The sequence below is a fragment of the Bacillus rossius genome, chromosome 6 (genome assembly GCF_032445375.1).
Source record: "Bacillus rossius redtenbacheri isolate Brsri chromosome 6, Brsri_v3, whole genome shotgun sequence".
NCBI classification, from domain to species: Eukaryota; Metazoa; Arthropoda; class Insecta; order Phasmatodea; family Bacillidae; genus Bacillus; species Bacillus rossius.
In genome coordinates this window covers 13,648,049-13,665,525 of record NC_086334.1, presented here as the reverse complement: position 1 = coordinate 13,665,525, position 17,477 = coordinate 13,648,049, and the positions used below count along the sequence as shown (strand labels likewise).

General features: G+C 38.0%; 1 protein-coding gene across 8 annotated transcripts in view; it reads left to right on the top strand.

Moving 5' to 3' along the window:
- Window positions 1-17,477, top strand: part of LOC134532664 (uncharacterized) — a 60,670-nt gene that overhangs the window by 26,742 nt on the left and 16,451 nt on the right. For 2 of the 8 annotated variants that reach the window (XM_063369340.1, XM_063369339.1), the window contains exons 4-7: window positions 570-817; window positions 10,196-10,306; window positions 12,760-12,870; window positions 15,629-15,739. In XM_063369340.1, coding sequence (XP_063225410.1) covers window positions 570-817; window positions 10,196-10,306; window positions 12,760-12,870; window positions 15,629-15,739 — 581 coding nt within the window. The remainder of the gene's footprint in view (window positions 1-569; window positions 818-10,195; window positions 10,307-12,759; window positions 12,871-15,628; window positions 15,740-17,477) is intronic. The other 6 variants (XM_063369341.1, XM_063369343.1, XM_063369344.1 and 3 more) reach the window with 3 other exon arrangements.

Here is a 17,477-nt window from a genome sequence, read left to right as displayed (position 1 = left end):
AAACATTTGTCAGCTTATTCTTAGCCCCCTCTTATCTGGCGCCTGGGGCAGACTTCCCCCCTCCCCCATACGGTTCCCCCTTGTATCTGCCCCTGATATGACTTATCATGTGGTGTTTCAACCATGCAGGAAAATAGCGTGCATAGTGTCCTTGGTAGGGACTGGCAGCGATTGACACGATGACTTCCGTATCTAAATTGTAAACTAAAAAAACTGTTGGAAAATTTGCATTAGAAACAGGGGAAACCCCCTTTTGGCATAATCACGCAGGATGCGCAATATGACATGCATTAGGCAAGCGGGTAAATTTTAGGGCGAAAGAGGATGGCCCAGGAGAATAGTTGGGCTGGACAGGAAGTTTCTACCTGGCGGGTTTTGGAGCTTGGACATTAATTACTGTTATTATATTATAATAATGTATATATTAATTACTTGGACATTAATTTTCTGAAGGAGCCTGGGTTTGAAAACCAGAAGCGCATGCATGCACCCCCTGGTGGCGGGCGACTAGTAAGTAAAGGAGGTGACGCGGGGTGCCTCAGTCGTGCTGACCTACTCTGTGCCCGCAGAAGAAGCACGGCGCCCCGACGGACTCGGAGCGACACGTCGGCGACCTGGGCAACGTGGAGGCGGGCCCCGACGGCGTGGCTCACGTCCACATCACCGACAGCGTGATCCGGCTGGCGGGCGCCAACACCGTCGTGGGGCGGTCCGTCGTCGTGCACGCGGACGCCGACGACCTGGGCAAGGGCGGCTTCGCGGACAGCGAGACGACGGGCCACGCCGGCAGCCGGGTGGCCTGCGGCAAGATCACCAAGTACGGCTCTTCGCTCTTCGCTCGACCCGGGCGTCCGCTCGCGCGGCCTGCCTTGAGTGAACCGGTGCTCTGTTCCACTTGTAGGCTCACGTGAAAATTTAAACTCTCTCATATATCCCGTCGCTTAGCTAACTGCAATGCCTAACTAACATTTCAGTAACTTTACAACTTTACAGTTAGGTACTACCGGCTCGCTGTAGGAAAGGTTTTGATGGAGATTAAAAACTGACGAAAACTAGCTTCTACTGCGCAGCTTAGGTTTCCCCCCCCCCCCTCACTTCTTTGCGACAGAGAGGGGAGTGACGGAAATTCTCTGTTGCAAAGAAGGGAGGGGGGGAAACCTAAGCTGCGCAGTAGAAGCTAGTTTTCGTCAGTTTTTAATCTCCATCAAAACCTTTCCTACAGCGAGCCAGTAGTATATTGTTTGCTAAGCGACAATATGTATACACATACACAAACATATACGTATACACACACATAGGTATATGCATACAAACACGTATACATGTATATGTATAAACATAATTTTTTTCTACTCTTACCGAAAACTAAGTTTATTTGCAAGAAGTCTGGGCAGGGATGACTCTTAAGTGCATCTCAGACCGAAGCCTGGATGCCTCACGCGATTGGATGCCATGACTAACTTGCCTATCTTAAATTTATACCATAACTAGTTCAGTTGGGCCCATTTAGAAATAAAAAATGATTGGGCCTAACTACTCATCGACATCGAGGTCACTAGGGATGATGAGGGTTGATGGTAGGAAAGTGGAGTTTTGAAATAAATGAATAGGCTGGGAAATGGTAGTACCCAGAGAAAACTCACCTAACCACTGTATTGTACGCTACGTTTAATACTTGTGAAAAATTCCAGGTTTTTGACTCTCCTAGGTGGTAGGCAAGTGATCTGTAACCACTTAATCATTCATCCACTGTGGACATTTTCAGGATTGAAACTTTTCAATTATAAATTAAATTCTACTTAAGACTTCCGTGTATAGTTGGAATTTATTTTATTTTATCTAAATTTTTTTAACTTTGTTTTAATGTTAAAAATTGCCAATATCTTAAATAATTTCATGTAAAAGAAATTATAACTATATCATAAAGTAGTTAGTATCATTAAATAGTTTTTAATGCTGTAATCTATTTAGTTTTCTGTATTTACAACCGCATGCATCGTTTTCTTATCTGATGACTGCTACTACGCAATTGGCGTGTGAGTTGACACGCAACTTGCTTCAACTTTTGCTTGCAGCTGCATGTTTAGGCTTCATTTTAGTTGCATGAAGATGACCTTCCGGATATTCCATATCCAGGCTTTTTTTTTTGTTTCTTTCAGCCCACAGATCTTGTGCTACTAGTTTCTGTGTGGAATTCTAGTAATAACAAATACATTTTGCTCATCTGCACCAACATACGTGATGAACATTATTACATCATATTGTGCAGATTACCATGAAAATAACTAAATATTTTCTGCAATCATTACTTGAAAACATATTTCAAAACCATTAAAAACTTGGTTAAAAGACCCAAAATATGCTACAGTAAAAATTGAATTGGATTAAAAAAAATCATAACCTCTGTAGGGACCTAGAACTAAAAATATTTTATTTACTGCAGGTAATATTTTAGACTTTTATTTCAGTCTGATATTGCATCCGAGTACTAAGCAGAGTTTACAGAAGTATTTTACGCATGTCCGTCAGCTTGCCCAGCTATTAAAACACCCAGCACGAACGTCATAATAATATTCCAAATCATTGCTGCCAACTGACATGAAGGCTTAAACTTTGTGGAAAAATTTTCTCTTAAAGGTAGATAAGTTTTTATGTTCATATAGGTTCAACCAGCTGCAGTACTGACGTTGCCTGGGCTGAACACAGAGTGAAGGAGACTTTTTTTGAAATCAGATGTTGTTGTATTTTCACCTTGTTTAAATGGACATCAACTCATTACACTGTACGACTATCACATATTTATTCAAAATCGCTCTACTCTTTATGTTACATTCACTCTCCACCATTACATCACGATCCACTGCCCGCTCTACCACTTCCTTTCATAGATACCAACTCTCATAGATGCCAACATCACATATCACAACACCTTCCCTTTTATAGCAAATACATCCACACTCTTGACATATTACTACAATCCAGAAACAGAGCAAAAGTTAAAACAGTCATCAGTTTGGGGAATCATATTATTTGGTACTCACTAGTCTTTGTATCTTGCTGGCACTTTCACCTCACGTCCACTTTTTGTACGTCTCGACACATTGACCTTTTCCTTACCACTCATCAGTGCTGGTGGGCACTCTCCCTGCCGCACTCTTGACCCTGCTCCCTGCGACTCTCCTCCTGCCTCGTCTTCTGCTGGGAACCCCCGGAACTCATCATCAGAGTCCAGGCTGGACCTTCTCCTATGCAACTCAGGAGCAAGGCTGGATGGTCTCAAGTGATGGGAGTTCCTCCGCACGTGCTGGCCATCCTGATCACGGACAACGTATGATCTTGGAGTCGAAGACTTGTGTACAATTTCTGCTGGTTCCCACTGATTGTTTCTATTTAACAAGACCCTATCTTGGTGCTCGAACTCGGTTGCCTTTCTTGCCCGTTGATCATACCACTGTTTGATCTTCGCTTGCCTGTTACGTAGTTCTTCTGCTACCTTTCCCTGCACTTCCGGTTGTAGTAACTGCTGCCTCATTGGTAGTTTCGTCCTTACCCGGCGACTCATTAGCAACTGTGCTGGTGACAGGCCTACAGCAGTCAGAGGAGTGTTTCTGTACTCTAGTAACATGACAGGTAGATCACTAGACGAATCCGAACACCTCCTCAACATGTTCTTAGCAATCTGCACTGCTCGTTCTGCAAGCCCATTCGACTTTGGGTAGTGAGGACTTGCTGTCACTACTTCGAAGTCCCAACTCATTGCGAACTGCCTGTATTTATAGGAGTTAAATGGCATATTGTCTGAAATAATGAGCTTTGGCACACCATGAGTAGCAAACACAGATTTCAGTCCTCTTATGACTTCATTGGCTTGTTTATTTGCTACTGGTACTATTTCAATCCACTTGGAATAGTAGTCAATGACAACCATATAGCTGTTGCCCCCATAGTCACAAAGATCAATACCAAGTTTCTCAAACGGTAATTCTGGAATGTTGTAAGATATGAGTGGTTCTGCTTTATTCTGGCTTCTGAATTTTTGGCATGTGAAACACCTATTTACCAATATCTCAATGTCTTCTGCCATTTTTGGCCAATACAGTACTTGCCTGGCTCGTGCTTTGGTTCTTTCTATGCCTAAGTGGCCCTCATGGAGTAAGAGTAGCATCTGCTGCCTCAATGCCACTGGCACTACAATGCGATCATTTAAGAACACTAGACCCTTGTCGAGATGCAAGCAATTCCTTTGGACAAAGTACATTTGAGCTTGCTGGCTGACTTGATGTTTGTGTTCTGGCCACCCATTTTGACAGTACCTCATAACCTCACACAGTGCTGTATCCTTAGCAGTTTCCCGCCTGAACTCATCCTTTCTAGTAGTCGACACCTGACTTGTATCACTCACACTCACAAGGTGAACCATTTCTGCAGACAAATCTTCATCTGCATGTTCCACTTCTGGCAAATACGCCCTTGACAGTAAGTCTGCTACATGCATGAGTTTGCCTGGAAGATACTCTACCGACAGCGTGTACCGTAGCAGCCTGATTTTCATCCGTTGAAGTCTAACAGAATACACATCTGCTATACTTTTCTTAAACACTGGAACTAATGGTTTGTGGTCTGTGTGTACTATGACATGCCTTCCATATATGTAGTGATGAAACTTTCTCGCTGCAAACACAATACTGAGCATTTCCTTCTCGACTTGTGCATAATTCTTTTCTGCTGAGGACAAACTTCGGGAAGCATAGCTGATTGGCTGATCATCACACATTAAACAACATCCCAGTCCATCTTTTGAGGCATCACACTGAATGGACAGTTTTTTGTTGGGGTCATACAAGCCGAGTACTGGTGCCTTGCTGACCAACTCCTTGACTTGCTGCAACACATCAGTGTGCACTGGTAACCACTGCCACTCAGTATCGTTCTTCAGGAGTTCCCTCAGTGGAGCTATGATGCTAGCTAAGTTAGGTAAAAACTTCCTTAAGTAGCTGATGAAACCCAACACTCTTTGCAACTCAACTTTGTTGGTGGGTGTTTGTAGTGCTAGAATAGCTCGCACCTGGTCGGGATCTGGCTGCATACCATTTGAGGAGAACACATGCCCAAAATACCTTGCCTCCTTCTTTTTGAACTGAATCTTGCGTACATTGAACTTCACATTTAGCGCTCTCGCTCTCTGTGCTACCTGTAACAATATTTGATCGTGCTCAACTTCATTTGCAGCAGCAATCAAGAGGTCATCAAAATATACTAGTACCCCTGGAATATCACCAAAGTTTTGCATGTTTATTCGTTGAAAAATTTCAGGTGCACTCGATAACCCAAATGGGAGCCTGAGAAATTTATAACATCCAAATGGTGTGCTGAAAGTGCAGTACATACTTGATTCCTCATCTAGTTCCACCTGGTAAAACCCATCTTTCAGGTCCAACACTGTGAAAATGGACTTATTGTTCAGCTGGCAGCTCAACTCCTCTAATGTTGGTATCATGTGATACTCCCTGCAAATTGCCTTATTCAGGTCTACTGGATCTAGACAGAGTCTGAGACTTTTGTCGCCCTTTTCAACAACAGTTAGGTTGCTAACCCATCCAGTTGGCTGATCAACCTTGGCAATAATTCCTAGCTTAACAAGCTCGTCCAACTTGATTTTTAATCTATCTCTTAAGGCAAAGGGCACTCTTCGAGGTGGTTTAGCAACTGGCTGAACAGATTTATCTACTACCAATGTGCACTTGTTCGGAATACACCCGACTCCCTGAAATACATCTGCAAATTCTGAGAGGAACTTATCTTCCGATAAAACGCTACTGTGTAAGGTGTGGACAAAACTGCGAGAAACTAACTTCAAACACACGCATCCTGGCAGTCCAAGAATGGGCATTCTGCAGCTACCATCTTCAACAACAACAAACTCCAGGCACTCCTGAGCACCATCTGCTGTATTTACTCCACACATTAGCTTAATGACACCCACTGGTTTCACTTTTTTGCCGCCGAACCCTTCGAGTGTTATGTGTGACCATTTCAACTGGGTTGGGCGAGCCAGCTGCTTCACAATACTCTGTGATATGATATTTACCTCTGAGCCCGTATCAAGCTTGAAATATACAGTCTTACCTTCAACCCACATTTCTTGGATCCACTCCTTTCGGCCTGGCTTGGCATCCTCCACCCCGGTCGTTGCTTCTGCCACTTCTAATGTGCTGACAAAGAACTCTTCCATCTCACCTCCCGTTAACCTAACCTCTTCAACTTGGTTGGTGCACACGGTTGCAAAATGATTGAACTTCATGCACTTGTAACATTTTTTTCCAAAGGCAGGGCACTCATTCTTCCTATGTACCCTCCCGCACCTTCGGCACTTAATACTTCCTTGTTGCACATGCTTCTGTTCAGCCCCCCCTTTGTATGGTACCTGCTGCTGTTCAGTTGATTTCTGCTTTCTTCTATTTCGCCACACAGTTTCAACTGTGCCTCCTCTCGGGTGAATTTCATCATCCGACGAATCCTCACGCCGATTAACAGGATTGACAGCTTTGGTTTGTATAGCGTCGGCACGTTGCTTGCCTAGCTCAGCCACCCTACACTGTTCCATTGCCCGTGACAAGCTGAGATCCGGTTCACGCAACAAACGTTCCTGCAGCCCTTTGTCCCGAATGCCCAAAACTATTCTGTCCCGCACAACACTGTCTGTCTGGTCCTTGAAGTCACAACTTTGAACCAGCTTTTTTAAATCTCTCACAAACGAGTCAAACGGCTCTCCCTCTTCCTGAGATCGGCAATTAAACTTGTACCGCTCAACTACGATATTTTTTACAGGGTTACAATAATGTTCAAATGCTCGCAACACCTTTTCAAAATCCCTACGGTCTTCCGCTGGAAGATCGAATGTGTTGAACAACTCAACAGCCTCGTCTCCTATGAGGTTTAACCACATCGCCGCCTTGACTGCCGATGGTTTGGACTCATATCCAGTCGCCAGCATAAAAATATCAAAGCTCTGTTTGAACCGCCGAAAGTGTTCACACAGATTTCCATCTAGAAGCAGCGCCGGCGGTGGCTTAAACGATTCCATCGCGCCGAAACCTGTATAACCTCTATCTCCACGTGGCACAACAACGAAACAACACCACTAAGGTCACGTTGCGAACACTATGCGATTTACTACCGACTGCGCCATGTTGTATTTTCACCTTGTTTAAATGGACATCAACTCATTACACTGTACGACTATCACATATTTATTCAAAATCGCTCTACTCTTTATGTTACATTCACTCTCCACCATTACATCACGATCCACTGCCCGCTCTACCACTTCCTTTCATAGATACCAACTCTCATAGATGCCAACATCACATATCACAACAGATGTAGACCGTAATTATTTCCTCGGGTTTCACCAAGAAGGATAGGAAGTTGCCAAACCTTACTATATGACCGTGTAGCGGACATAGAGAAATAACACAATTACTGTGTGTATGTCTAAGACCTAAGATTTTCTGTTATAAAATTGAATATACCCATGGCGATCGGTTGAATGGTATAGAAGTTTGATGGGCTGCAGCACAATCTATTGAAGGGTTACAAAAAAAATAGATATTATAAAAGCCTTCTCCATGAAAAAACACTTTGATGTGCCAACTTTCATTTTTATATATAGATTAAAATTAATAGGTTTGCTCTTATGGTTTTATTATGGTTTTTCAATTTAATGGACATATTTATTTTAAACCTCAAATTTCAAAATATTATGAAACCCATTTTAAACAGTGATATGAAAATGACTAAATGAATACACTATCTTCAGTGGCTTCTAAGACAATTATGAGTTGACTGACATTACCTTCCAAACATTTTGAAAGTTATAATCAGGGCCGCTGAGAGAATTTGTGGGCCCCTGGGCAGCTGGGGTAGTAGGCCCCCTTCCTTTTTTTTTTTTTGCATACCACTACTACGTAGGCCTATACCATAAATATATATGGTATCGTAAAATTGCATACTTCATTTGAACATACATAACGATTTCCTAGTTACGCAAAAAAAAAGAGAGCATTTGCATGTATTATCTCAGTGCACTTTTACATTGTTAATCCCATCAAAATACAAATAATAATTAATTTTGATGTATATGTTGCTAAATAAAACACAAAAAATCTTAAATGGTAATCAGAAATTGCATTATTATATGAGTGTTTAAAATACATAAGTATAATAATTTATTCTGAAAGTAAATATTACTAAAATAATGTAAAGTAATAATCAATTTTATTACTTCGAAAACCTCAAACCCACTGAACCACGTTTATTACATTGAAAAATTTGTAATACATATTAATTGTTATACATATTAATTATTTATAACGTTCCAGGGACAAAAGAACGTTTTCATTAGTGGAGGGGGGGGGGGAACAGATGTATCACACTTACCTCAGTCATAGAGCGGGGGGTCCGGAAAAATTTGGAATTTTAGATGCAAAATTGTGCTATTTAATGAGTTTCCGAACCAAAATATTAAATATACCATTCCAAGAATTTGATGACGTAGTATGTATATTAAATACTACTCTGACAGTAGATGTAGTACAATTTAAATAAAATACCATCTAGGAATTTGCAATCATTTTACAGTATATTGACAATCATAAATTTGATTTTCTAATCAATGTGATCACCAATGCAACATTTGTAACTACTGGTTGAGAAAAATACTACTACGACCAAACATTTATTCTGGGAAAAGGAGGGGGGCGAAATGCTACTCTCGCCCCCCCCCCCCCATGCATAACAGCACGGGGGCGACTCGCCCCTGCTGTCCCCCCTGTTCCAACATCCCTGTAATATTCCCATTTCTGCTACTACGCAAGTATTTTGGTGTGAACTGAATATTACAAGTACCTCCTACTGCTCGGTTAGGTTATTGGTTATCGACTGTAGTTTTAGGAACACACACAACAATTTATATATATATATATATATATATATATATATATATAGAGAGAGAGAGAGAGAGAGAGAGAGAGAGAGAGAGAGAGAGAGAGAGAGAGAGAGAGAGAGAGAGAGAGAGAGAGAGAGAGAGAGAGAGAGAGAGAGAGAGAGAGAGAGAGAGAGAGTTGAGAGTTTTAATAGCAGGGGGGAAATGTTTTTCCAGACATTTTTTTTCCACTTCCCAGCCGGGCGCCCGGGCCCCTAAGGCTACCAGGCCCCTGGGCATTTGCCCCTTTTGCCCCCCCCCCCCCCCCCCTCTCTCTCTACGGCCCTGGTTATAATTTCTTTGTCTGTTTAAAATTTAAGTTTGGCAAGCTTTTCAGACGGACAGAAGTATTCAAGCCATCCGATTGGCTGCAATTCGTGAGATTGAAGGATGGAAACTTCATGATTCACTCTGCATGCACATCAGTGCATTTGTAAAGACACAGGCTGATTAATTCTATTAGACAAAAAGTACATTGAAGTAAAATAAGGTAAAACATGGTTTCTTAGAAAAATTGTCAGGGAAATGTTTTACCAAGAATAAGAACAACCTTGAATTGTTTATAAAAAAATGATGAAATGTAGTATTTTTAGTGCACCGTATAATTGACTGATTATTAGCCAGAAAAAAAAACCATGATATGTAGTTCATGCTCATTGGAAAGTAAAGAAATCCATATATTTGTATATCTTCATGTAAACAGCTTGTCTTCATGCAGCTATATATTTATTATAAATAAAATGGTACCTTTAATTGTAATGTTGTTTTGGTAAATAGGTACTCAACAGAGTCAATCATTCAATACACATGACATCTGATAAATATTGTTCATAACTTTAAAAAATATTTGATATCTTCTTAGTTAAATTGTTTATAAAACATTGTGAAGTGATAAATAAGTTAAAATACAAATCCAGAACTAAAGGAAGCAACTGTAAATAGTCTAAAGTTTATTAGTTCGTATTATAATATTTACTAATTAAGAGCAGTTGTAGAAAAAAATGAAATAATATAGAATAAAATTTGTTTAAATAAATTCTTTTACAGTTGTTTGGACAGGAAAAAGAACCTTCATTCGATACAAAATGGCAAGGCTGGAATTAATTAATTTTGGTGTAATTCGGGGTGATCTGTGGGCTTTACAATTTCCAGTATCCATTTCTCAACGTTTATATATACCAGGAACTTGGAATAAACCGTCGTTTGTTTCAGTGATGGAACACCGCAAATAACATTGAATCATGGCGCAAGTGAAATTACAACCAAGACGCTGCAAGGAAGAGCAAATAACAGTGCAGGCGAAAGTAAAACAGTTTCAGAGCCGTATGTAAAGCATTAATTTGCATTTCTATCAACGCTGGGTTGGGTTTTGTATGGTGCGAAAAAAATCCCACTAGAAAAATAAGTGCGTTCAATACATAAAATTGTTAGACATCAAGTATGAGAAATCTTTTAACCTACATATTATTTTTAATGGTTAGTAGACTGCGGCACACCTTTATTTTGATTATCACAGTAAAAATATGGGGTCACTACTTTAAAGTTCTGAAGAGGTACGTGGTTACAATATTTTGATTGTTTTTAAAAAAATGTTTTTCTTGTGTTTTTACAGTAGAACCCTTTTTCTGTGCTTGTGCTATTGTTTTCTTATTTATATCCTGTACCTCATTGAAATTTCAAACAAAATTGGGCATAAGTAGGGAGAATATATTTTTTTTAATCCTAAAATGCATTTCATCAGATACTGTCACATCAATAAGTTGATTAGCGGCAATGTTTTTTTGCTATTAAGATATATGGGTGTCGACAGCGTGAAAGATTTTCACAATGAATGGAATTTGTTTTTAAAAGCCACACCATCTCAATTGCTAGTATGGTTTTTGTGTCTGTGGCTGTGAAGACATGTCTTATCAGCGCAAGAGCGTGCTGTAATAGATGTTTGCTCCCAAATTGCTGTCATTCCTTAGTTCAGCTATTTCCTCTGGCGTGCATTTCTGGATACCAGTCTGCCAATTTGGTCTGTATCTCGCGACTAAGCGACACATTGTGTCCGGGGGCTCGTTACAGTTATATTTTGATGGGTTATTTATTTACATATTTGATTTCAATTTTTTGCCTTTGTGTGAATTATATAAATGTAAACTATGATAGGTGGAAACCCAAAAATAAACTACATTGGTAGGCTACAAGGGAGGGAGCGCATGATTGTATTGAGTGTATTTGAGTATTTTCAAAAACATAAATACGAACAATGCAATTAAGGAAGTTTTGGTCAACTTTGGTTAGCAGTAGCTATAGTGATTAAAAGGTATGTGTAAATATTTATTTATTAATTAAGTTCACTTTACAATTATCGTATGAATTCTTACCATGAATGTGTGTGAACAGTTTCTTGGAGTAAGTTGGAGTATTAAAAAAAGTACATAGTTACAAGTTTATAAGCATTATAGTATAAAATATTATAAATCACGATATAAGTTCTAATAAGTGCTTCTTGGGCAATCAGAATTCCAAAGAAATGTATTTCCTGTAATCGAAATGTGTTAGAGATTTCGAAACAGTGCAACCCATAAGCTATGTACTGCAATCGAAGAGTGTGATTGTCTATAGAATTATACCAGTACTATATTTTAATTTATAGCCCGCAGTTAGGTTGCTTTTGGCAATGTTGAGGTCTTAAAAGCCGAAAGATTTCGGCACTCTCGCATATTACATTTTCTGAGTTATGGCTTCTTTGGTTCATTCTCCTCAAAAATCAGGTACAAAAATCATTGTACGAGTAAATAGTTAATGGGTTTGCTCTTGTCTATACTATTGATATTTCTTTTAATACTTAAATTTCAAAATATATTTTAACACAATTCAAAAATGATATGAAAACGACTAAACGAATAAAACAACTTCAGTGGCTTCCAAGACAAATGTGAGTTGACTGGCATTACCTTCCAAATATTTCAAAAGTTATAGATAATTTCTTTTCATGTCTAAAGTTTAATCTTTGCAAGCTTTCAGATGGAGAGCCATCCGATTGGCCACGAGTTGCGGAACTGAAGAATGGACACTTCGTGGCTCAGCATGCTCATTAATGCATTTGTAAAGACATATGCTAATTAATACTTTTAGGCAAAACGTACAGTTTAGCATAATAGATAAAATTTTGGTTTTTTAGAAAATAAAATATCAATGTAATGTTTCGTCATAAAATAAATAGCAACTTAAATAGTTTATTTAAAAAAAGGGTAAAATTGATGCAATTTACTGATAATTTGGTGAGACATAGTATGAAATGCAGTTCGTGCTCATTTGAAAATAAAGAAATCAGTGTTTTACAGCTTTATGTAAATGGTCTGTTTTAGTGATACTAATTTTAGAGCCAGTCATTTTTGTACATGACTCACTTCTCAATAGTATTTCAAAACTTTAAAAGTTTTTGGAATCTTCTGAGTTAAAGTGTTTTTAAAACTTTGTGAAGCTATAAACAAGAACCAAATAATGAATCCAGAACTAAGGAATGTAGCTGTAACGAGACAAGATTGTATTATTTCATATTGTAATTTACTAATTGAGGGAATTTTTAAAGAGAACTCAACTAATATATAACAAGAAGGTTTAAATAATATCTTTAACGATTTTTATACACAGGGAAAAGAACTTTCATAAGTCAAAACAACGCTGGGTTTGGATTTGCAGTGATCTGAAGCATCTACATGTTTCAGTATCCATTTCTCAACGTTTCTGTATACCAAAACCTTGGAATGAACCGTCGTTTGTTTCAGTGATGGAACACCGCAAATAACAACAAATCATGGCGCAAGTGAAATTACAACCGAGACGCTGCAAGGAAGAGCAAATAACAATGCACGCGAAAGTAAAACAGTTTCAGAGCCGTATGTAAAGTATTAATTTGTATTTCTATCAACGCTGGGTTGGGTTTTGTTTGTTGCGAAAAAAATCCCACTAGATAAATAAGTGCGTTCAATACATAAAATTGTTAGACATCAAGTATGAGAAATCTTTTTACCTACATATTATTTTTAATGGTTAGTAGACTGCGGCACACCTTTATTTTGATTATCACAGTAAAAATATGGGGTCTCCACTTTAAAGTTCTGTACAGATAAATGGTCACAATATTTTGAGTGTTTTTTAGAAAATGTTTTTGTTGTGTTTTTACAGCAGAAGCCTTATTCCGTGCCTGTGCTATTGTTTTCTTATTTATATCCTGTTTCTCTTTGGAATTTCAAACAAAATTGGGCATAAGTAGGGAGAAGATTGAGTTATATGTTTTTTTTTTAATCCTAAAAAGCATTTCATCAGAAACTGTCACATCAAAAAGTTGATTAGCGGAAACGTTTTTTGCTATTAAGATATATGGGGGTCGAAAGCGTGAAAGATGTCCACAATCAGAAACGCAACAACAGGGGGTGGGGAGGGTAATTTGCCCCCCCCCCCCTTAAACCTTGAAGTGGAGGCAAACGGTGGCATAGAAAGTACTGTGTAATAAATTTTTAGATAATAAAACTGCTTAAACAGCACCATTTTCCACCTTGAAATACAAATTTTCCCGGGAGGACCCCTGGACCCTCCGCTTCAATAGAGGGGATCGATGATTCTTTATAAAAAGGTATATTGCCCCCCAATTTGGAAATTTAGTTGTTGCGCCCCTGTCCACAATTAATGGAATTAGTTTTTAAAAGCAACACCGTCTCAATTGCTAGTATGGTTTTTGTGTCTATGGGTGTGAAGTCATGTATTATCAGTGCAAGAGCGTGCTGTAATAGATGTTTGCTCCTAAATTGCTGTAATTCCTTAGTTCAGCTATTTCCTCTGGCGTGCATTTCTGGATACCAGTCTGCCAGTTGGTTCTATATCTCGCGACTAAGCAACACATTATGTCCGGTAGCTTGTTACAGTTATATTTTGATGGGTTATTTATTTATATATTTGATTTCTATTTTCTGCCTTTGTGTGAATTATATAAATGTATACTATGATAAGTGTAAAACCAAAAATAAACTACATTGGTAGGCTACAAGGGAGGGAGCGCATGATTATATTGAAAGTATTTGAGTATTTTTCAAAAAACATGAATGAGAACAATGCAATTAAGGAAGTTTTGGTCAACTTTGGTTAGCAGTAGCTATAGTGATTAAAAGGTATGTGTTAATATTTATTTCTTAATTAAGTTCATTTTAAAATTATCGTATGAATTCTTACCATGAATGTGTGTGAACAGTTTCTTGGAGTAAGTTGGAGTATTAAAAAAATGTACATATGTAGTTACATGGTAATAAGCATTATAGTATAAAATATTATAAATCACGATATAAGTTCTAATAAGTGCTACTTGGGCAATCAGAATTCCAAAGAAATGTATTTCCTGAAATCGAAATGAGTTAGAGATTTCGAAACAGTGCAACCCATAAGCTATGTACTGCAATCGAAGAGTGAGATGGTCTATAGAATTATACAAGTACTTTATTTTAATTTATAGCCGCAGTTAGGTTGCTTTTGGAAATGTTGAGGTCTGAAAAGCCGAAAGATTTCGGCACTCTCGCATATTACATTTTCTGAGTTATGGCTTCTTTGGTTCATTGTCCTCAAAAATCAGGTACGATAATAATTGTATGAGTTAATAGTTAATGGGTTTGTTCTTGTCTATACTATTGATATTTCTTTTAAAACTTAAATTTCAAAATATATTTTAACACAATACAAACAATGATATGAAAACGACTAAACGAATAAAACAACTTCAGTGGCTTCCAAGACAAATGTGAGTTGACTGGCATTACCTTCCAAATATTTCAAAAGTTATAGGTAATTTCTTTTTATGTCTAAAGTTTAATCTTTGCAAGCTTTCAGATGGAGAGAAGTATTCAAGCCATCCGATTGGCCACGAGTTGCGGAACTGAAGAATGTACACTTCATAGCTCAGCATGCTCATTAATGCATTTGTAAAGACATATGCTAATTAATACTTTTAGGCAAAACGTACAGTTTTGCATAATATATAAATATTTGGTTTCTTAGAAAATAAAATATCAGTGTAATGTTTCGTCATAAAATAAATAGCAACTTAAATAGTTTATTTAAAAAAAGGGTAAAATCGACGCACTATAATTTACTGATATATTGGCGAGACACAGTATGAAATGCAGTTCGTGCTCATTGGAAAATAAAGAAATCTGGGTTTTACAGCTTTATGTAAATGGTCTGTTTTAGTGCTGCTATATTTAGAGCCAGTCATGCTTGTACATGACGCACTTCACAATAGCAGTATAAAACTTTAAAAGTTTTTGGAATCTTTAGGGTTAAAGTGTTTTTAAAACTTTGTGAAGCCATAAACAAGAACCAAATAATGAATCCAGAACTAAGGAATGTAGCTGTAACGAGACAAAATGGTATTATTTCATATTGTAATTAACTAATTGATGAAATTTTTAAAGAGAACTCAAATAATATATAACAATAAGGTTTAAATAATATTTTTAATGATTTTTATACACAGGGAAAAGAACTTTCATAAGTCAAAACAACGCTGGGTTTGGATTTGGAGTGATCTGAAGCATTTACATGTTCCAGTATCCATTTCTCAACGTTTCTGTATACCAAAACCTTGGAATGAACCGTCGTTTGTTTCAGTGATGGAACAACGCAAATAACAACGAATCATGGCGCAAGTGAAATTACAACCGAGACGCTGCAAGGAAGAGCAAATAACAGTGCAGGCGAAAGTAAAACAGTTTCAGAGCCGTATGTAAAGTATTAATTTGCATTTCTATCAACGCTGGGTTGGGTTTTGTTTGGTGCGAAAAAAAATCCCACGAGAGGTGTACGTGCGTTCCATACATAAAATTGTTAGACATATTTACTATGCGTAGGCTCATTAAATTTTCACCTCTATAATTTAGTGCCACTCCAGACATCCAAACCCAATAAATAGTGAAGCACTGTCCGCCTAATTGAATTAAGGTGTGATATAATTTCAAAAACAAGCTAGACCATTCTTTGACCCAAGATGGAACCACAGATTTCAGCTCAGGAGCTTGTAACAAGATGGGAGGTGCAGCTACAGATGACGTGGTGCAACGCTTCATACCTCATGTGATGAATTTGTTACCGCTTGGCTGGAAAATGTTGGGAAATTTGCTTTTTGCTTATTTAGTACCAAAACATAAGGCATTTAAACTAGACAGGTTGAGACACAAATGTCTGTATATAGCATTTACATACTTAAAATAGGTTTTATTTTTTATTTTATTTTAAGAGCTAGTGTGAAAATTAATTTAATTGAAAGATTACATGAGATTTTTTAAGGACACAAATTTTAAATACTAGTATATTTTTATTCAGTTTCTGTGAAGATTTTTTTCTGTATTCAACAATTCTTGGAAATGTGTTATTGTTATAAATTAATTTCTTAAAGAGTTTAACATGGTCACGATATGTCTGTATCAGAATTGGGGAAACTTTCTTGCTCGGGGGTCGGCGGACTCAGATCTCAAGTTGGTGCTCAGGGCCGTTGTAAATTTGATTATTATTGTTACACAAGTTATTTGGTTCGAGATAATCTTACCTAGAAACTATCTTTGGCTTTAGTGTATGCCTTTCAACTTACACTTTAACAGTTCCTGTACTCAGTTGTTTACTGGTTTCATACCTAATGTAGGAGCACTACCAGAAAAAGAAATATATGTGTGTGTATTTGTGTGTTGGTATGAATGTTGGTGTGTGTGTGTATGGAGACAAATGATCTAATTGTTTTTGACCATAACAACCGATTATAGTGTTCAAATGAAAATTTGGCCTTGTTAACAAATGGTAGTATGGAATATTTAAGTTAACAATGAGTGGCTGTAACCAATGGATTCCTCTGTGAAGTCATTGGGTTGTCAGCGTTAATTTCATTTGTCTACGGCTGTAAAAATATTATCATTATCATGTCATGCTTTCACAGTCTCGAAAATTTTTATTCATGTCTAGTCTCAGTCTTAATGAAAGTGAATTTTCAATAGAGAACTATGAAAAATTAGTAAATCCAAGGTGGCGTGTTTCTGCCTCTCTATCCCTTGTTTGTTTACTATTATGTTCTGCACATGTCTTTATTTATTAAAGACACAACTCTTAACATTCTAGGTTCCCTTTCACAAACATGGCTACAGTTCAACTGTCACATACATAATACCAACCAGACAACACAACTATCTTAACCCAGATAATGCCAACCTTGTCATACAAAATATCTTAACCTAAATACATAACATATCTTTCCCCTTAACTTAGTACACTACAAAATCATTTAGTCTGTTTGGTAATCGTGTTACTCTCTTTGAAGTTCTAAGTGTCTCATTATCTTGTTGCCGACGACAGCCCTTTCCCATCCTGGATGCCAACATGTCTTTGGATTCTTCTACCCCTATAGATGGTGTCTGCGCTCGAGATGGTAGTGCTGAAGGACACTCTGCGAAACCTCTGAAAGGTTCCCAGTCTT